General features: G+C 42.1%; 1 protein-coding gene across 1 annotated transcript in view; it reads left to right on the top strand.

Moving 5' to 3' along the window:
* The first annotated feature begins 1,469 nt into the window (after positions 1–1,469).
* The window catches only part of LOC137422153 (protein unc-13 homolog B), a 745,568-nt gene continuing 724,358 nt past the window's right edge, over positions 1,470–22,679 (top strand). Inside the window, exons 1-4 of the mRNA XM_068108912.2 lie at positions 1,470–1,509; positions 3,848–3,905; positions 18,291–18,498; positions 19,912–20,031. Coding sequence (XP_067965013.2) covers positions 18,362–18,498; positions 19,912–20,031 — 257 coding nt within the window. The 5' untranslated portion in view covers positions 1,470–1,509; positions 3,848–3,905; positions 18,291–18,361. The remainder of the gene's footprint in view (positions 1,510–3,847; positions 3,906–18,290; positions 18,499–19,911; positions 20,032–22,679) is intronic.

The following is a 22,679-nucleotide window of genomic DNA, read 5'->3' as shown; positions in this document are numbered from 1 at the left end:
GCTTTACATTTAATGAACGACTCGAAAACATTGTTGTCCGTATGTATTTCTACCTCTACTCTATGCCTGTGGCCATCTACATATTACATGTGCAAAAATGATTGAATATTTCATGCCCTCTTCTTCTCTTTTCCATTTTTCCCCACCTCCTCTTTCCTGTCTCCTCCCAACTTCTTTCCTTGTGACTCCCTTCTCCTTCCTTATCCCTGCTCTTTGTATTTCCCTACATTCTTCCCTCTTCTGTTTCTGTGATCAATTTCCTTTTTTTGTCTGTACTTGTAATTGCCCCCCCCCCCCCCACCCCTATTAGCCTATGCATTACACAGAGTACTAATTTATCAATAAACCTCCTTATCCGCACTTGGATGAGGAAACGTATCATAAGTTATGAAAAATCTTTTATGCTTTTTGTGCACAACAAAAACACTTCTTCCATAAATGAAGAAGAAATGAAGTTGAAATAAACTTGACGAGGGTGAAACGGACGGCAAAGAAATCCTTTTCTATCCTCATCAGTTGAAGATTTTGCATCATCTCCAACAATATTCATTTCTAATTTGTTGTAGCCATTACAACATGAACATGATTGCTGAAGTTTGTCATTTTTCTTTTTTCTTTATTGATTTGTGGTGGCTAAGGTTCTGTGAAGAGCCTGCACATGCATCACATGCAGGACAAATGCATTAGAAGACAATGGACAAATCAACAGTGAATGGGATTTCAACCATGGATAATCCAGCATCTTGAGCTTATGTGTGAATATGAAAATGCTGAATAGGCGAGTTCTTATATGATCTGGAAAAAGGACATGTGACAAATATTGGTTATAGCAAAACAGTTGTTAAAAAGCTTATTATCACCAGTTGTCAGCTGGTTAAAATAATTTGTTCAATATCAAACGATGGTTCATTACGGATTTCTGGCCCCTGGTTTCCAAAACAGCCATCATCTGGTTGCAAGAGCTAATATAAGAGTACTTGGTACGCATCTACACAATCGAGCCAAAAGAAAACGAAACACATCTTGATGGACACAGCCTATTAGGATTTAATCGAGAGGCTAGAGGACCACTAACTTGTCTCGGGATTGAAGTAGATCGAGACAGCTTTTCACTCCCGCTCCCTGATTAATCTCCACCATTAGATTCACTTAACTTTACCTTACTTATATAATACAGTACAGAACTCTTCCGAGTACAGGGATCACTGCATCCAATCGGATGCTGTCAACTTCCCAATGGTGTGCCTTCTCAACTTCGTTGAGCCATCAGACCTCAAAGCCAAAGGTTCTAAGTTCATTATCAACCTTTAGTGAGCTATCGGAGAGCACTTGCACTGACTTCTGAAGAACTGAGCGATTAGTCGCCTCAAATAATAATGCTTCCTTCCATTGTGGTAAAACAAAACCCAACAACGAAGCACTTATTTTTCTTTTGTATTTGTCCTGTGAGCAGACCTGCCTGAGGAAGAAGCACGGTACTGGGCAGACCTGGTCTTCCATAATAACAAGGTGGGTTTCTGATTGAAAGAGCAAGAATAGCTCTCTTAACATTGTCCTTCTTTCCATCCTGAGAAACGATTTTTGATATGCATCGGTTCGCCGAGAACAGCTGCACCAACCTTGGCAAAGTTTTCAATGATGTCGGAGTATTTACTTGCACTTCTTAAAAACCGTTTCCCATAACTCCACAGCTGCTGCATTCGATGAAAAACCCAATATCTTATGACCATATTGAGCAATATCCGAGGAACTCGAGCTAGGAACTCTGCAGAAATTTAATGGATGAATGGTTCAAGCTACAATTGATAAATAACACCAAGGTAATTTAATGGCATTTCAGCAAAAATACATGTTCAGGTAAAAGTACAACGTTCAAACTTGAGAATGGCTAATTTCCTCTTAATTCACATATTAATAACCAACTTTTGCCAATGAAATCGGATAACTTTGAGTTCTTCAGTATTGTTACAAAGAGAAGCCATGTATCTTTTTTTAGGAAGTGCAAGTAACTTTTCAGTAAGGATAGGTAAATGAGAAATTCGTCAGCCTCCTTTCCTGGTCCCACCCCACCTACCACATTCAGTGCATTCAGAAAGTATTCAGACCCCTTCACTTTTTTCACATTTTGTTATGTTGCAGCCTTATGCTGAAATCGTTTAAATTCATTTTTTCCCTCATCAATCTACACTCAATACCCCATTATGACAAAGAGAAAATAGGATTTTAGAAAGTTTTGCAAATGTATTCAAAAAAACAAACTGAAATATCACATTTACATAAGTATTCAGACCCTTTGCTATGACACTTGAAATTTAGCTCAGGTGCCTCCCATTTCTCTTTATCATCTTTGAGATGTTTCTACACCTTCATCGGAGTCCACCTGTGGTAAATTCAATTGATTGGACATGATTTGGAAAGGCACACACCTGTCTATATAAGGTCTCACAGCTGACAATGCATATCAGAGCAAAAAACCAAGCCATGAGGTCGAAGGAACTGCCTGCAGAGCTCAGAGACAGGATGGTGTCGAGGCACAGATCTGGGGAAGCCTACAAAAAAAAATCTCTGCTGCATTGAAGGTTCCCAAGAGCACAGTGGCCTCAATAATTCTTAAATGGAAGAAGTTTGGAACAACCAGGACTCTTCCTCGAGCTGGCCGCCCGGCCAAACTGAGCAATCGGGGGAGAAGGGTCTTGGTAAGAGAGGTGACCAAGAACCCGATGGTCACTCTGGCTGAGCTCCAGATATCCTGTGTGGAGATGGGAGAAGCTTCCAGAAGAACAACCATGACTGCAACACTCCACCGATCTGGGCTTTATGGCAGAGTGACCAGATGGAAGCCAAACAGTTCAATCTTGGTTTCAAAGCCCGCTTGGAGTTTGCAAAAAAGCACCTGAAGGACTCTCAGACTGTGAGAAACAAGTTTCTGTGGGCTTTCATGTGTCTTTTACTGAGAAGAGGCTTCCGTCTGGCCACTCTGCCATAGATCGGTGGAGTGTTGCAGACTTGCAGTGATGGTTGTCCTTCTGGAAGTTTCTCCCATCTCCACCCAGGATCTCTGGAGATCAGCCAGAGTGACCATCGGGTTCTTGGTCACCTCTCTTACCAAGGCCCTTCTCCCCCGATTGTTCAGTTTGGCCGGGCGGCCAGCTCTAGGAAGGGTCCTGGTTGTTCCAAACTTCTTCCATTTAAGAATTATTGAGGCCACTGTGCTCTTGGAATCCTTCAATGCAGCAGAGATTTTTTTGTAGGCTTCCCCAGATCTGTGCCTCGACACAATCCTGTCTCTGAGCTCTTCAGGCAGTTCCTTCGACCTCATGGCTTGGTTTTTGCTCTGATATGCATTGTCAGCTGTGAGACCTTATATAGACAGGTGTGTGCCTTTCCAAATCGTGTCCAATCAATTGAATTTACCACAGGTGGACTCCAATCAAGGTGTAGAAACATCTCAAAGATGATCAAGAGAAATGGGAGGCACCCGAGCTAAATTTCAAGTGTCATAGCAAAGGGTATGAATACTTATGTCAATGAGATATTTCAGTTTTTTCTTTTTAATAAATTTGCAAAACTTTCTAAAATCCTGTTTTCTCTTTGTCATTATGGGGTATTGAGTGTAGATTGATGAGGGAAAAAATGAATTTAAACGATTTCAGCATAAGGCTGCAACATAACAAAATGTGAAAAAAGTGAAGGGGTCTGATTACTTTCTGAATGCACTGTACATTGTCCCTTTTTATCCTCTGCTACTTATTTACAAACTTGCTCTCAGTTAATCTCCTTTATTAATGAAGTTTTCATTTCATTTGATTAATTTTACCTCTTTCACTTTTTCACTGTTTCTCTGTAGTTCGTGCTTTGGGAAGATGTAGAGAGAAAACCTCTTCACTCTGCTTCACCTCAGTGCTGTGAGTTGAAATATGCCAGTGCGTACAGGTCGCCATGACATCACACTCAAAGAAATGACCACAATAAAGTATATCGGTGATATTCCCCTACGCCCGTTAGCATGACGGCATATGACCCGGACACATCCCCTGGATTACCCAGGAAGTCACTTTGGTCCCATTGGGTTTGTCTTGAGCACATTTCTCTTACTTTGTTAAAATACAGTGAAGGCCATTCCAAAATCCCAGTGCAGCACGATTCGTGTATTGAATGACATGATTTTGGCTTTTTCACTCTACAACCGTTATAAACCTCACTAATCACCAACATATGGTGAAATGAACAGTTTTACATATTTACATATTAACCTATGGACACTGAGGAAACTAATAACATGGTTTGTGTTTTTAGAGTGGAAATGCACTCAGTATCCAATAGAGCTTTTTATTATGTATATATATATATATATATATATATATATATATATATATATATATATATATATATATATATATATATATATATATATATATATATATATATATATATATATATATATATATATAATATATATATACTAGCTTGGCTCGGCTCGCTGCGCTCGCCTCACCAGGCGTCGATACTGAGGAACGGGCTTATTTTAGCTGAGGCTAATGACTGTACCTGAGTTGCTGTGTTGTCATGATTTTCACCAATCATAATACAAACAATTACTTTGCACAACTGTATTTGTTGTGTTTGTGATATTACATTTTTATAGGCAATTTAGGTTGAAGATTTAGGTTGAATGTTTTTTTTTCAAGAAAGAACCCCTCAGCACACACATAGGGGAGGTGTCGGTGCACACTGGAAGTTTGGGACGATTACACCTCACCACCACATAATTCAAAACACCTCACCACCAAGTAATTCAAAACAGCGCACCACCACATAATTCAAAACACCTCACCACCATAAAACACATAATAAAAACACCTCACCACCACGAAATTAAAAACACCTCACCACTACGAAATTGAAAACACCTCACAGCCATAAAACACGTAATAAAAACACCTCACAGCCACGAAATTAAAAACACCTCACCACCACGTCATTTAAAAACACCTCACCACCAAGTAATTCAAAACACCTCACCACCACATAATTCAAAACACCTCATCACCAACTAATTCAAAACACCTCACTACCACCTAATTAAAAACACTTCACCACCACGTAATTATAAATACCTCACCACCACGTAATTTAAAACACCTCACCACCATGTGATATTAAAACACCTCACCACCACGTCATTTAAAAACACCTCACCACCAAGTAATTCAAAACACCTCACCACCACATAATTCAAAACACCTCATCACCAACTAATTCAAAACACCTCACTACCACCTAATTAAAAACACTTCACCACCACGTAATTATAAATACCTCACCACCACGTAATTTAAAACACCTCACCACCATGTGATTTAAAAACACCTCACCACCATGTGATATTAAAACACCTCACCACCACGTCATTTAAAAACGCCTCACCACCACATAATTCAAAATACCTCACCACCACGTGATTCAAAACCACCACAATGTTATTAAAAACACTTCACAACCACGGAAACAAAAGTTTGAGGGAGTCGTTAAGTGACAACACAGACACTGCCCAGATGTGCAGATATATAGATAAATGACTGTACACGAGTTGCCGTTTTGTCATGGTTTAAACCAATCATAATTCAAACAATTATTTTGCACAAATGTATTTGTAATATACGTCATATCACATTTTATAAACAATTGAAGTTGAAAAAAAAAAAATTCCCCAAAAAATTCCCCCCCCCAAAAAAAAATTAGAACATTTTTCTAAAAAAATACCCTTAGGACATACCGACGGGAGAGATATGTGCATTCCAGAAGTTTGGTGCGATTTCACAAAAGTTTGAGAAAGTAGTTCAGTGACAACACAGGACAACACAACACAACACAGGACAGATGCTGCACAGATATATATATATATATAGATATACTCACAGTGTCCATCTACATATTATGTACGTATTTCTTTAGATGCCTCATACATCACCTATTCCCACCTCCCACCCACTTCTTCTATCCATACCTCTTCGCTTCTCCAACCACCCCCCCCCGCCCGCCCCACCCCCACCCCCCCATTGTCTTTTTTTCTCTTCGTCCAAAACACAACGAATCGACCCTGTCTTCTCTCCTCCAATATTCCTCGATTTATCTTTTCTTTCTCAATTTTCTCCGGGACTCAATTACAATAATAGTAAGTGAAATTAAGATTATCAATTGTATGAATCTTGTAATTGTATTTGTAATTGATTATTGTAATATTACTCCAGCTTTGTCTCCGATCAAATTATCTTGCACATGGGTGGGTAGTAGGGAACAAATGAAAGTTAGAACATTAATGCTCCTAACACTTATATTTTTTTGTATGTTTGAAAAAAACCCTGGTGGTGAAATTTTAAGCCATTCGGACTAAATTTAGGGGTTGCACACGGAGTTTGTATTTTCAAATATTTGGCTCGCATAAATGTTTGGAGTTTATTATTTATTCTCCACTGCTATACTTGTGATTTTGACCATTACAGTTGACCTATGACCTTGCTGTGTACTGCATATTTTGAAGTTGTTTTTAAGTTAATTGAATACAGTTCAGCTGTACTCTGGTGTATGCAGTTGCTCTCATTGAAGAGTACAATCGTCTCCTGACAAGGGATGATCAGTAAACCCAGTATCTGCTTCAAGTTGTGACAGAACATCGCAAGATGTTTCCCGATTGCAGGAAATCAACGCTTATCGGGCACAAACATTGAGTGGCTGGCAACCATGAGTCACTGTGCAAACCCTAAAACTTGATGTAGTCAAAAACTATTTCACAGGCAGAACTGTGTTCAAAAAGTATCCGACCTTTATTTTTCGTGCGTAAAAAAAAAGAAGCTAGGGAGGCGTTGATTGGTGCACGTATGTAGGCGATCCTAATGCGCACACGTGAATTTTTTCCCACCTGCAGAAGCTGTCATTCGACGGCAGACCGCCGATGAGTGAGGACATGTAAGTGAGCGCCGTCGGATTTTCGTTTTTGACAAAATGACGGAAAAACTTGAACAACGCTACTGCATCAAATTTTGTGTAAAGCTTGGCGATTCCCAAGTGGAAACGATCCGCAAGATTCAACACCGTTCATTCGATTATGAAGGAGGATTTGGGCTTCAGGAGAATCTCAGCGAAGTTCGTACCAAAGCTGCTAACGATTGAGCAGAAGCAACTCCGTTTGGAGATCGCACAGGACATGCTGGAGACTGTGAACAGCGATCCCAGCTTCCTCAACACAGTGATCACTGGCGATGAGTCCTGGGTTTATGGGTTCGCTGTTCACAGTCTCCAGCATGTCCTGTGCGATCTCCAAACGGAGTTGCTTCTGCTCAGTCGTTAGCAGCTTTGGTACGAACTTCGCTGAGATTCTCCTGAAGCCCAAATCCTCCTTCATAATGGAATGAACGGTGTTGAATCTTGCGGATCGTTTCCACTTGGGAATCGCCAAGCTTTACACAAAATTTGATGCAGTAGCGTTGTTCAAGTTTTTCCGTCATTTTGTCAAAAACGAAAATCCGACGGCGCTCACTTACATGTCGTCACTCATCGGCGGTCTGCCGTCGAATGACAGCTTCTGCAGGTGGGAAAAAATTCACGCGTGCGCATTAGGATCGCCTACATACGTGCACCAATCAACGCCTCCCTAGCTTCTTCTTTTTATACGCACGAAAAATAAAGGTCGGATACTTTTTGAACACACTACGTACCTCAATACCAAAACAATTACAGGTTGGGAGTAAAACAATTCAAATTTTTTCCCGTATGTAGCTAAGAACCACCCGAGTAGGTTGTTGACTCCACATTTTTAATGTTTTAATGCACCTTGTTGTCATGGTCGGTTCAGGTAACCTGAACGTTCTTGGGTTGTTGTACCTCTCTGGTGGCCCCAATCAGCATGCCATTTACAAACCATTTTCAACAAAATAGGTTGAAGCCAATTGGATTACAGCCTTATTTTATTGCATACTTTATACCACTGCTGTGGTTGTTGTGCCGCCTTTGTGGCTGTTTTCTGTCTTTCTGCTGGTGAAGTGTTGTAGCTTGGACAATCTGACAAAATGCCAAATTGTCTGCACGGTGCCATTTGTAATGTGGCAGAGTAATTGTATGTTTTAAAAGCTCTGGTATATTTCAACAAAATTATTTCCTGGCAAATACCTTCATACTGCTGTTTTTTTATGTGTGCTTACTGAGTGTGGTTTGTGTGCATAGCAAGCTGTTTGCTTTCCATGTGCCAGTGTTGTCCCGTGGATTTCAAGCTCAAACTACGTCTCTTTATGTCACTGATGAATATTCATGTGGATGCATTCGACGGAAGTCCCACACCAATACTGACCACTTGGGCCTCGAGAAGTTAAAAGCGAATGTTTTTTTTCCCCTTGAAGATTTTTTATGACAGATCATTTATGAGTTTCAGTATTGATAGGTCATTGATAATCTATACCATGATTGCTATGTTTGATCTAGGTCAGGTGAGTTAAGCCAAATCATCATGTTGGAAAATTCGCACCTTGTCTTTGTTTGATGCTGTTACAGAGGTGTGTCAACTATTCACTTCCAAATTTCCAGTTCTTTGAACTGCATTTGTTTGGTGAGAAAGAAAAGTTAAAATTAACCTTCATCGTGATATCCCATTATGCTCATTACACATTCACAAAAAATTGGTTTTATTGTACGTGACCAATATTTTTTTCAAATCATAATCTGCCAGTCGGTCTCAAACCCTTCACCACTTATTTTTTAACTCAACTGGAGTCCAGTTGAGTTCATCACATACTGAACCCTCCGGCGTCCGTCGTCTGTCGTCGTCGTCGTCTGTCGTCCGTTAACTTTTCGACGTTAACACTCCAGCGTCCACAAATATCAACCGGTTCTGATCAAACTTGACATGCAGCATCCTTACCCCAAGGACCAGGTTGGTATTACATTTCAGCCCGATCCGTTGAAAAATGGCGGACTAAGGCGACCATTTTGTTTTTGGTCATGAAAACGACGTTAACACTCTAGCTAGCGTCCACAAATATTAACAGATTTTGATCAAACTTAGAATGCTTAACCCTTACCACACAAGGTAGGTTGCTATTGCATTCCAACCCGATCCGTCACAAAATGGCCACCATAGGCCGCCATATTGTTTTCAGCTCCGAAACGACATTAAGACCTTAACATCCACAAATATTTATGGATTTTGATCAAACTTGGTGTGTGAGACTCTTACCACACAAGGTAGGTTGCTATCTTAAGTCAAATCTAGTACAGACAACTGACCTACTTTAAAGTTGTCCAGTCAGTTCAGTTGAGATCTGCTTCCCTGGAAGCTCTAGTATGTACAATATTGTTACGGTTCTTCGCTGCCCTTCTTCCCCTTACCAAGGGGGGATTAATCCCCTTGTTCTTTCTGGGCTTGACGGAACCGAGACTTGAAACGTCCCTTTCGGGCAAACGCAAAGTAGGGTTTGGGGACCAACTCTCGCTCGTACCTAATTCCCTGCGCCGCCACGGAAGCGAGGAAGCAAACCTCGCACGAGCCACGTGTTGTTTGGGTACATCGAGCGGATTGAGTACCACGTGGTCCGTGCAGTTTTAGTAGTGGAACCCGATTTGAGCGGTTCTATTCGTACCACGCTTAGCCAATGAGGAAACCACAGGAACGATCGAATGAAAAAAGGAAGAACACAGGTTTAATTATTTCCACACGTATGTACAATGATCGGGACGCAGAGACACAGAGCAGCACTTATAATAATAATAATAATTCATTTATTTTGTATAGCGCTTTTCCAGAAGCCCAAAGGCGCTTTGACAGAGTGGCAAACATAATGCATAACAATACATGAAAACAACAATTGCAAAAAGACAAGAATCAATAGGGAAATATTTAAAGCAAAAGGAGGGAGAAGGAGAAGAGATAGTCAGTGGTTAAATGCTGTGGGTTGAATGTTGAATGCAGTGTTGAACAGGTGGGTCTTTAGTGATGTTTTGAATGTGGTGAGTGAGGAGGAGTCTCTGATGGTGTGAGGTAGTGAGTTCCAGAGGGTGGGAGCAGCGATGGAGAAGGCCCTGTCCCCCCAGGATCTGAATTTGGTCCGGATGGAGGGGGTCAGGAGGTTGGTACCAGCAGAGCGGAGGTTGCGGGTGGGAGTGTGTCTGGAGAGGAGGTCAGCCAGGTAGGATGGGGCCAGGTTATGGAGGGCTTTGTATGTCAAGAGGAGGATTTTGTACTGGATTCTCTGGGGGATGGGGAGCCAGTGAAGCTTGTAAAGGACGGGGGTGATGTGGTCACGGGTCCGGGAATGGGTGAGTAGACGGGCAGCGGAGTTCTGAATGTATTGGAGTTTATTGGTGATTTTTGAGGGTGAACCATAGAGGAGGCTATTGCAGTAGTCCAGACGGGAGGTGATGAAGGCGTGGATGAGGGTTTCTGCAGCCGTGGAGGAGAGGGATGAGCGGAGACGGGCAATGTTTTTCAGGTGAAAGAAGGCTGACTTTGTGATCTGTTTAGTGTATTTGTCGAAGGAAAGGGTTTGGTCAAAGATGACGCCAAGATTCCGGATGTGAGGGGAGGTGGATACTGGGATACCGTCGATGTTGAGGGCAAAGTTATGGGTGGATTTTGTGAGCGTTTTTGGGCCAATGATGATTATTTCAGATTTATCACAGTTAAGCTTGAGGAAGTTGATTTGAAGCCAGGATTTTATTTCAGTGATGCAGTTTGTCAGGATAGAGTGGGTGTCGGTGGAGACGGACTTGGTGGAGATGAAAAGCTGGATGTCATCGGCGAAGCAGTGGAATTGGAGACCATGACGGCGGATTAAGTGACCGAGCGGGGACAGGTAAAGGATGAAGAGGAGGGGGCCAAGAACTGAACCTTGGGGGACACCTTGGGGGAGGGGAGCAGTGGGGGATTTGCAGTTATTGATGGAGATGAACTGGCATCTGTCAGAGAGGTATGATTTAATCCAAGAGAGGGCAGTGCCGGTAACGTTAAAGGTGGATTCAAGTCGGGTGAGGAGGATAGTGTGATCGATGGTGTCAAAGGCAGCGCTGAGGTCGAGGAGGACGAGAATGTTGAGGTTGCCAGCGTCAGAGGAGAGGAGAAGGTCGTTGGTGATTTTGAGGAGAGCCGTTTCAGTACTGTGGTTGGACCGGAATCCGGATTGGAACGTTTCATACAGGTTATTGGCAGAGAGATGATGTTTGAGTTGAGTGGCTACAGCGCGTTCCAAAACTTTTGACAGAAAGGGTAGGTTGGAGATGGGTCTGAAGTTGTTTAGGGTGTCAGGGTTTAGACCAGGTTTTTTTAGAATGGGGGTAACAGCAGCAATTTTGAGGGAAGGTGGGACGATGCCTGTAGACAGGGAGGAGTTTATTGTTGCAATGATAAGTGGAGAGAGAGCAGGGAGGGAGGCTTTGACAAAGCTGGAGGGGATGGGGTCAAGAGTGCAGGTGGCAGTTTTCATTCCTATGAGGAGTTCAGAGAGGTCAGTAGGGGAGATTGGTGAGAATCGAGACAGGGGATGGCAGGACAAGGGGGGGCAGGTGGTTGGAGGGGGAGCGGGTGCGGCGGTGGTCAAGCTGTTGTAGATGTTGTCAATTTTGCGTTGGAAGAAAGAGAGGAAGGAGATGCAGTTGTCTACTGTGAATGACTGGGTGGTGGTGTTCAGGGGGCGGAGGAGTTTGACAGGTCGAGTGGCAGAAAGAAAGCCATTGCTGAGATGGCAAAATAAGAAAAAGAGGCATGCCTGGACCTATTTTATATATATATATATATGTATAATTTTCTCTGCAACTGCTTCTCCGAACAATGCGAAACTTTAAACATAGGAGGGACTCCCCATGGAGAATAGTCAGTCTTATCTTATCCCCCGGACTCGGGCCCATCACACTCACACAGGGAATTGCAGATGGATTGATGTCCCAACCAGACGCGTCGACGTGGTCGTCCAGGAATGGCCCCGTCAGGCTTTCCACAGTCCCAGCACGTCCCGCGAAGATTGCAGCAGGCGGTGGAAGGAACCTCGTAGCGCGTCTCCCAAACAAAGGCAGCCGATGAGGTATAATGGTAAATGCGGGTCTCTCAGCGCGGCTGGCGATTACACAGCCGTTATCACTCGCGCGACTTAATGCACTGTATATGGATCGGCCTCCAACTCAACCGAGCGTCACTTTATAATAGCGCGTATTCCGGTTTATGTGCTTCTTTCTTCACCCGCGTATCTCTCACAGTCCTTGGACGCTCTCAACTCCTGCTCGTCAATGATCCCTCCTGGTTGGTCAGTGCGCGCGAGTTCTCCTTCTCATCAGCGAGTCCTTTTACTGCTGCGAGTCGAGTCCTCTCGGGGGCTTTGCGCGATGGGTTATATAGATCAGCCCCGAACCTTCTCGAATCCCCTCAAACCTTCTTACCACGCCCTGTGACGCAGCGCTGCCGCCACCACCTCTGAACCCTGATTGGCGGCTCGTTCTTACCGTCAGTGCTTCTGCCGCCCCTCATTTGTCTCCACCCCGACCCTCCTAGGCCTGCCTCGTGTTAACTCGCCCAAAATGAACCAAAGTCAGCGCAAAGGGGCATGAGGCTAGGGAGGCTGGAAAGTCGGTAGAAGTAGGACCTATTCTCCTGACTCTACTCAACGCAGAACTAACATAGGAAAAGGACTAAGCTCTATATATACTAGGGCATGCCCGTACTATATATATGCCCGTACTATATATCTATCTAAAATTATATCCCCCCCCTCTATTTACATGAAATGGTTTGGTCCATTTGCAACGCCAAAGCGAACGGCGAACGGCTTGCGAGTACAGTGACAATCCCCCCCCCTCTATTTACATGAAATGGTTTTGTCCATTCGCAACGACCACAGAACCCCCCCCTCTATTTACATGGAATGGTTTGGTCCATTCGCAACGCCAAAGCGAACGGCGAACGGCTAAATCGCCATAGCTCGGTAAGTACTTGTCCGATTAATTTCAAACCTTGAAAAGGCACATCCTCGGGTCCCCAGCAATATACCTGGCAAGTTTCAAGTATATCGGACCGGTAGTTGTCGAGAAATCGTTGTCGCATACACACACACATACACACACACATACACACAGAGATTAGTGGAATTATAGATAGATATATATATATATATAAAGGACTATATATATATATATATATATATATATATATATATATGTATATATATATATATATATATATATATATATATATATATATATATATATATATATATATATATATATATATATACGTATATATATATATATATATATATATATATATATATATATATATATATATATATACGTATATATATATATATATATATATATATATATATATATATATATACGTATATATATATATATATATATATATATATACGTATATATATATATATATACACTGTATAATGTATATATATATTTTTTGTTTAATCTCGTGCATCATCGTGCATTTAATCTCATCGACCATTATAAAGCTCGTAGTGTTAGTGTGAGAAATCTTTGAGGATATCCTGGAGACTCAATAGCTCAGTGGGCTGTCACCACGTAAGTGATGAGGTTCCTGGGTTCAAGTCCCGGGTTGTCAGAATTTTTTCACACTAGCCCCACGCAGGAATTTACTTCGTTTCTTAAATTATATATATATATATATATATATATATATGTTTATTTTTGTTTAATCTCGTGCATAATTCTAGTTTAAAAACTGGTATGAACGATGCAGTTTGTGTAACGTTGTGCATCATAAACATTCTCCATCTTCTGATTGTGAGTCACAACCCCCAGATAAATGATGTTTTCCCCCGCCCCGATGTTTAATGGATGCATTCAAAACCATTGTTCGCTCTTCTGCCTCTTGGAACATTTACTTTGATCCAAACTTGTACATTGACAATAATGAGCTGTGAACGGTATGTTTTGTCGACACATGTGCACGTTTGTCTTTCCATTTGTCTTTCTTTCTCCTCCCTGTCCTTCCCTTGACGGTGGGTGCCCAATGAAGTGATTTTGATTTGCTGAAGTGTGTCTATGTTTTTTTCTTGCTCCCTCTCACCCTCTACTGATGCACTACAGGCAACTGGAATTATTTTGGATGGGGAGAACAACAGAGTATGTGACTTTCAGAATCATAATAATAATCATAAATTTGTAGCGAGCATTTAGCTGATGCAGCTTTTTAGTTACCAATGCAGCCAAACGGTTTTCTTATTACCAAATAGACCACTGGATGAATATCGAACTCACAGGGGTGTTTCAGTTCTGGCACGCATCACACATCTGCCCTGTGTTTATTGGAATGCATGATTGCGGGAGTGGGGCATGGGTTTGCATGACAGGGAAGGGGTGCATTTTTTTTCTTACTTTATTATAGCTGTTGCTGTTTTTAGAACATGATGAGAGTATGTTCCATAAATCACAAGTGTTTTGCAGAACTTTGAACAAATTACTAACTCTATAAAGAAAAGCATGTAGAGGGATTGTACAAACACTAAGTGCCAGGTAATTTGAGCAATCACCCGAATTTTGGGAAATCCAGGGCAGATGGAGTACGAATTTAAGACCGTCTTAGAATATTATTTTGATTCCCGAAAATACAATGAGATTATGTTTGAATTTAATGATGCATGGCATAATACATTTACTCACATGCGGCACCAGAAATCCAGTGGTCTGTTGGTAGAAAACCTTCGCAATGCCACCGGGCATGCTTATAGATCTTCCCTCAATCAACGGCATGTTCTTTTCTGTACCCTTGCACTTCGTACCTACAGCAACCCTGTATCTGTGCACCCAATCCTGTGATATGTATTTCCACTTTTTGGTGTGAGGATGTGCACTTCCATGAGTCGGTCCATCTCTACTACTCCTTTCCCTTCCACAATTGTTTTCTCAAACTCATTCACTTTTTTGTTACCCTCTGTTGAACCATATCTACATCCCTTCCCCTTCACTCTCACCACTAAATTAATTCTCTGGGTGTAGCAGTTTTCTGGGAAACAGCAAAAGCACAGTGGTAGCTTGGATTTTGGCCCTGTATCAATTACATAAGGATGTTTTCTTGAAACATAATTGCAATTTGTTTGTATTTTTCAAGGAAATATGCTGATAAGAAAAATATATACTTTAAGCAACTTATTGACTGCGCAATGACACCACGAGTCACTGGCTTTCAGAAAATTGACTACTGCGGTCTTGGAAACAAATTGATGCCAAATGCAATCGAGTGAATAATCAGTTTAAGCCTACATAAAGAGAAATGAAAGGAAAGGTAAAACAAAAGGCAAATAGAGCAGCAAAACCCATTGTGCATGGTAAAAACATATGCACATCTGTATATCGAGTGGGATTGGTGCGAGTTCGTTGAAGATTTCAAAACGTGGTCAAGTCACAGCTTCATATCAGCCACAGTTCCCTTTTCACCTGCAGACATGTATTTATGTGGTCATGGAGCATTGGTACTGCCATAGAGATGACAAAGAAAAAGGGTGTAAGCAGATAGCAAGTCTTTCTACGCCCATAATTGAGTGAGTCCTTCTGCAACTGGCAGACCGATCTCTGTAAGGGCCATGAGCCTCTGGCCTCACACACGCAGAAACGACAGCAACACCATGTCCCACAAATATATCGTTTAGAAGATCATTCGGTGCTAAATCTCTGTCTAACTTGGCCCAGTGGTCTCCTGTGATCGCGCAGTGGCCGGCAACATTATAGCTTTGGCCAGGATGCAGGACTCCATCAATTTCTAAAAGAATATTACTGTTACTGAGAGATATCAAGAATATCAAAGAATATCAATATTACTGAGAGATAGTATTATAAAGTAGTTTGAGATGTAACTGATATCACCAATCCCAGAGAATGTTCAACCACATCCTTAAACCCGAACACCGAGCATGCAGAAGAGGCAAGGCAATGTCCAGATCAAGCAAGATAACTGTACGAATGACAACGACCCCCATGGCATTGATTGAACAAAAGTTTTAATGCATCTATGCTTGTGCGTGCAGAGGTGGATGGATACTTTGAGACCCAGTAGATCTCTGTTGCATCTCCTGAGGCCCACACATGTGTGTGGATAGCAGGCAAAAACAACTTGAATGCATACACCCACACATGCAGGTGTGCATGCACCAACACACACACACACACACACACACACACACACACACACACACACACACACACACACACACACACACACACAAAGGTGTATACATTGAGACCTGGAAGGGCTCTGTGCCACCTTCTGAAACCCGCATTTGGAGATAACACACACACACACACACACACACACAAACACATTCAAACATATTCAAACAGTTGGTTTGAATTTGTTTAAAAAGCTCTTTGAGGAGTATAAATATGCCCGAAGCATTGAGGACCTTCACTAATTATAAGTACTTGTCAAAATGCTTTGAAAATATGAAGCAATTGTCTGCACATGAGGGGGATCCTATTTGCAATTCCATCTCCTCCAAGCTTGAGCCAAGTCTTACATTAGCTTTTCCTGAGTGGGACAAGCATCAAATGAATGATGCAATCGCCTAATGAATGGCCTAAAGGTGCAGAGCCTATGGACACAGAGCAAATCTTTTCAGAACAACTTACAATGTCTGATACCAAGTATCCATCTAATCGCTCTTCAATTCATTTCGTTCACATATTCAAAAGACATCTTCGCTTTAGGGTACGAGTCCATGAGATCCGACTAGAGATTGCACCTCTTGGTTTTTTGAAGGTTAATTAAAAAAAAATTGAGGTCATCAGGAAGTGCATAGCTTACCCATAGAAGTATAAAAATAGAATCGGGAAAGTTATACTGGTTATTTTAGAAGGTTGAAATTGCTGGTAAAAGATAGTTCGGAAAATAGGAGGTCCCTTTTATTCATCATGAGATTTTGTGTCAGGCCAGGTACTTACGGATCATTATCTGAATATATATATATTTATATATTTTTCTTTTTTTTGTATGCAAGATCGAGGCTCGTGAAAGAGCGAACATTAATCACACAAAAATGAAATACATAATAAGGGGAGCGGTAGACAATATGGGGAGAGAGGGGGAAGCACACAAACGCAACATTTGAGAGCAGGGACATCAAGAGATCTGTGGGAGGGAGGGGGTTTGGGGGAGGTGGCGTGGGAATGGGGGGGGGGGGGGGGGGAGGGGAGGAAGATGTGCAAAAACAAAAGTATAACTTACATTTTAATGTTGTTTTTTATATCTAACATTATATCCATCGTACATTTTGTAGCCTGTGATACCATGGTATACCTGTAACATTCACCACCTGTCAACACACTAACGCTTGTAAAGCTTAAAGGTATAAACATCCTGCAGTTATCCCTTTAATGAATCACCTGTCTGCCCTACATTATAGTTCCCGATAAACATGGACAAATTGCAAGCTTTTACGTTAATGGTTTTAAAATTGATAATTTCTTGCCGAGGGACTTCCTGTAGATCGATTATTAGTGACTAAAATAGTTACACTGCGCATTGCGCAAGCCAAATTGAGGCGGATATGATAGTGTGGTCCATCGGCGGTTGAAACCATCTCGGACAATTTGGCGTTCCGGAAGCAGAGGAAGTGCACTTCGAGCTCGATGTGATGACCGAGATCACATCAGAGGGCACAGGTCATTGTCCTGGTCACGTGTTCTGAACAAGGCAGGTTTGATAAGTCCCACATTGATTTTAGGGAATACAGCAGGCTTCGATAAGGATGCATATCGGTATCTTTCCACGAGTGCTTGGTATTTGGTATTTAATGCAGGCTCTGTGCGCAAAAAAGACATTTCTTCAGAAAGGTCAATGCAGGTTATTGTTGTTATTTGTATTGTCTCGTGTTGTCTCGTCTGCATCTTCCACTAGCCTGCCTTTGTGTCTACCAATCCCTCGGCATGCTGTCTCTGGCCTGCTGTCTCTGGCCTGCTGAGTGACTTGGACAACTTGCGCGCTGTGTTGCTGTCCCAAGGGCTGCCTACTGTTCCTTGTTTGCACAGCTTCCTTTAAGAGTGGTGTGGCCTTGCATGTCCCTTACTCCCTATTCTTGCTTGTTAGGCCTCACAATAGCCATTATGTATTTCATGTAATCTACATTGGCATCTGGTTGTTATTATTAGACCCCAAAAGGGCCTTAATAAGCAAATAAAAACTCTAATTGATTCCGCGAGTCGTGTTTTAACCTCAAACCCAAAAGGTTAATGGTATTTGCAGTATTTTCAGTGGCTCCTGTGGATCAGAGAGATTCTTTTCCTCTTTCCAGCTGGAGATGATCAGGACGATAGCGATTATCGCAGCGAGACGACAAGTAACAGCATCCCACCACCACACCACATGGCTGTGCAACCCGGGGCTACTGCCCAGCAGGCTTTGCCCTTGCCTACAGCCAACCTCTCGGAACACGGCCAAACCACGAGTCCCCCGATGGGCATGCGGCATTCCAAGCGACAGGGCTCTCGGCCTCCCATCAGGTCTGCCATAGCTCTAGTTGTGTGGGCAACATGATTATTGGCCATCAATTTATTACGTCCAAATAATGACTGAATACTTGTCTCCTTTCTCCGTTCCTCCTTTGCCAGCAATCTTGTGCATTTAACCACCCTCTTCATTTTTGTGGGGAGTATGTGTTTTTTTTTTTGAGGTTTGGTCTCTGGTCCAAGCTGTGCAAGTGCATTGATTTGACAGATTTTGTTTGACCATGTACTTTCGTTTTGAGGCTGAGTATGCGTGATTGGCATTGTTAAAATGTTTGGCGTTTTTTTAAGAAATATGTATTATTCTTTAAAATTGGTGGCTCCCGGCACAGAAGGCCTGGGAGCCAAAAACACGTCCGTGGATTGTCTTTGACTCTAGTTTTAATGTACATATTCTTCGTTGATTTGAGTCCGACACAATGGTGCAAACGGAGCACACAAACCATTGAGCTAGTCTGAATTTGATTCCCGACCCAATTATGAAATGATGGACTGGTTATTCACGGGCAGGCCAAATGAATGAATGAATGAATGATCGTTTTTAAGGCCATTTTTCGCCGCTAGAGCACGGGTTAGCCTTGCGGGCCCCATGACAATCATGATTCCCTGTTGGAGGCAATGTTTTTATGGTCGGATGCCCTTCCTGACGCCAACCCTTAGTCATCTCTTACGATGCGCAGGGATACGGTGTACCTATTCTAAATCGGGGTACACACCGGGATCATTCATCTCAGCAAGCTGGTACTCAATTTGCCGACCTCGGAAGGATGACAGGCTGAGTCAACCCCCCTGGTGTTAATTCAGCGATCGACCGGGATTCGAACCAAGGATCCTAGGATCCCAAGCCACCACCATAACAGCTAAGCCAACACCAGGCTCCTTTCCTCCTTTTGCCCTCCTTTGTCCTAAGCCACCACCCGGCAGGCCAATGCAGTATAATTTCCATTTGTCCTTGGATGGACATTAATCTGGATTTCCCATCTGCTGGCGTTATAGTGTGGGTATTAATAATCCCACATTGTCGTTCACAAAGTCGTCCACCAGTACCATGGCCACCAGTGCCAAAGTGCAAGTCATCACCGGTACCATGGCCAAATTCAAAATTCCTGCCACCTTAAGTCGATTGTAAGGCCTAATCAGCCAACTGTTATTTTGGGACTTGCACCAAACAGACTTTCCCCATCCGACCTCACAAAAAGGTGGGAATAATTGGAGCCATTAAAGAAGTGGAAGCAAATTCGGTGTTGATTCATCCATCTAATTTTAATTTCTCTTTTTATGTAAAAGTGGATTTCGACTGGTGAGGACTCTGCAGTGTTATCCAAAAAGGTTGTAGGATCAGATATAGTTGATGCACATGTATTAGGCATTTGATTCCACCCTTTTTATTCCCCTTATTCTCTCCGTCAGAAGGCATGATAGCGTGGACTCGGCACGGGGGATTGGTGAGCGTGAGTGGTCTGAGCGTGGACGTCTTCGCGGCCACAAGCACTCATCGGACAGTCGGGCTTCCATGGAACTCTCCGATAGGTTTGTACAAAACATAATCTTCAAACTTAACACCCAGAACCTATTTTGCACTTTACAAAGTGGCACCCGACACAAGTCCATATGAAGGTGACATGCAACCTGGACTCATTTGTTCATGTGGGTCCATTTGAGGCACAAGTGAAGTCACGAGATGCGAGACAGACCACCATTTGGATTCTGGCTCGATGGTGATCCTCTGAGTATCTCATCCCCTGGCCATCTGTTCCTGGCCACTGGCCATATCATCATGTATAAAATAGTAAAATGTATAATGCATCGTCCTCCTGACAATCCATGTCTATATTTTAACCTGATTTCCTTGACCTCCATCTGTGTGAATTGATAAATTGTAAATCCTCAAAAACTGCTCAACTATATATACCTAAAGACTAAATGTGACTGTCAGTGACTCTGCAAACATCACTGTTTGTGAGCTATTCGTTGCCACAGGAGGGAGCTCTTTATCCAAAATGAGGTCCAAAGCCAGATGCCATTTTAATGCTGTTTATATTTCACTCAAGCAACCATCGCAACAGTTTCAAGTTGCTTTTAAAAAGATGAACGATGGCACGACAAAAATAAACCGCAAAAGTACTAAGTCCTAAGTCCTACAAAGTTAACTAGAAAGCATCTCAAAATGGAAAGCTTGTCCACGTCTGCTTTGGACTCTTAACTAATCCCGACAAAAAAGAAAACGGATAAAAAATAATATGAATGGTACATTTTATTCATTAGTGTTCTCCATATTCTCATAATACAGGTTTGTTGAAAATTTTATGATAAAAGCTTAAATGGTAAAAAATGTTATGGCCTGTACAGACACATTGAAGCTCAAATGATAAATAAATAAACACGTAAGCAATAAAAAAAATAATACCTGACCATCTTGTGCTCATCTTGGCGGATGGATTGATAAGGCCTATTTATACTTGATGTGATTTTGCCCTTTCACATTTGACTCAATTGTTAATCTTTTCCCATATTCTCATAAGGGTTTCGTGCGTGCGCACACACACGCACACACACACACACACACACACACACACTCGTGCGCAGCTTTGGTGGGGGAAGAGGGAGGCGCCCATGGCTTTATGGGTTTTGCTGAATCTAACCCCTCGAGGAGGACACACACGTGCACAGGGAGGGGTGCCTGCCATTTAGCCGTCCTGAGTGGAAGGATGGCCTGAGAAAGATGAAGACCGGTGGCAATTACACACGCATGAACGTGCATATACACACACACACACACACACACACACACACACACACACACACACACACACTCGTGCGCAGCTTTGGTGGGGGAAGAGGGAGGCGCCCATGGCTTTATGGGTTTTGCTGAATCTAACCCCTCGAGGAGGACACACACGTGCACAGGGAGGGGTGCCTGCCATTTAGCCGTCCTGAGTGGAAGGATGGCCTGAGAAAGATGAAGACCGGTGGCAATTACACACGCATGAACGTGCATATGCGCACACACACACACACACACACACACACACACACACACACACACACACACCATTAAAAACACACACATACATGCTGACATACATACACGCGCACATACACATACACATACACATATATACGTGCACACACTCATACACTCATACATACAGACATACACACGAAGGTGGATACAATGAGAGCTCCAACATGAAAATGAAGGGCTCTGTTCCACCTTCTGAGGCCTGCGTTTAGAGATAAACAACGACACACGCACTCACACCTGCTGCGTGGGAGACGGTCTGATTACACCTTAAATAACAATCTTGCCCGTGTCTGAAGGAAGCGCTTCAGTTTGGCGTTTTTAATATGTAATACTAATAGGCAAAACAAAGAAACGAAAGAAACATTTTAGAATTACCCTTTGTAATCCCTTAAAATGACCCTTGAGAACCCATCCGAATTACCCTTTAGAATTACCCTTTATAATCCCTTAAATGACCCTTTATAACCCATTCAAATTACCCTTTAGAATTACCCTTTATAATCCCTTAAAATGACCCTTTATAACTCATCCGAATTGCCCTTGAGAATTACCCTTTATAATCCCTCAAAATGACCCTTTAGAATTACTCTTTATAATCCCTTAAAATGACCCTTTAGAACTCATCCGAATTACCCTTTAGTTTCCTCGAGAATTACCCTTCAGAATGACTCTTCATAATCCCTTAAAATGACCCTTTATAACCCATCCGAAATACCATTTAGAATTGCCCTTTTTAATCCCTTAAAATGACCCTTTATAACCCATCCAAATATCCCTTGAGAATTAACCTTTATAATCCATTAAAATGACCCTTTATAACTTATAAGAATTACCCCTTAGAATTACCCTTTAGAATTACCCTTTATAATCCCATATAATGACCCTTTAAAACCCATCCGAATTACCCTTCAAAATTACCCTTTTTAATCCTTAAAATGACCCTTTATAACTCATCCGAATTACCCTTTAGTATCCTCGAGAATTACCCTTCAGAATTACCCTTTATAATCCATTACAATGACCCTTTATAACCCATCCGAATTACCCTTGAGAATTACCCTTCATAATCCATTAAAATGACCCTTTATAACACATCCAAATTACCCTTAATAATCCCTTAAAATGACCCTTCATAAGCCATCCGAATTACCCT

The sequence above is a fragment of the Myxine glutinosa genome, chromosome 2 (genome assembly GCF_964187855.1).
Source record: "Myxine glutinosa chromosome 2, kmMyxGlut1.1, whole genome shotgun sequence".
Taxonomy (NCBI): domain Eukaryota; kingdom Metazoa; phylum Chordata; class Myxini; order Myxiniformes; family Myxinidae; genus Myxine; species Myxine glutinosa.
Note: the sequence above shows the minus strand (reverse complement) of the source record. Positions and strands in the feature narration are given on the sequence as shown.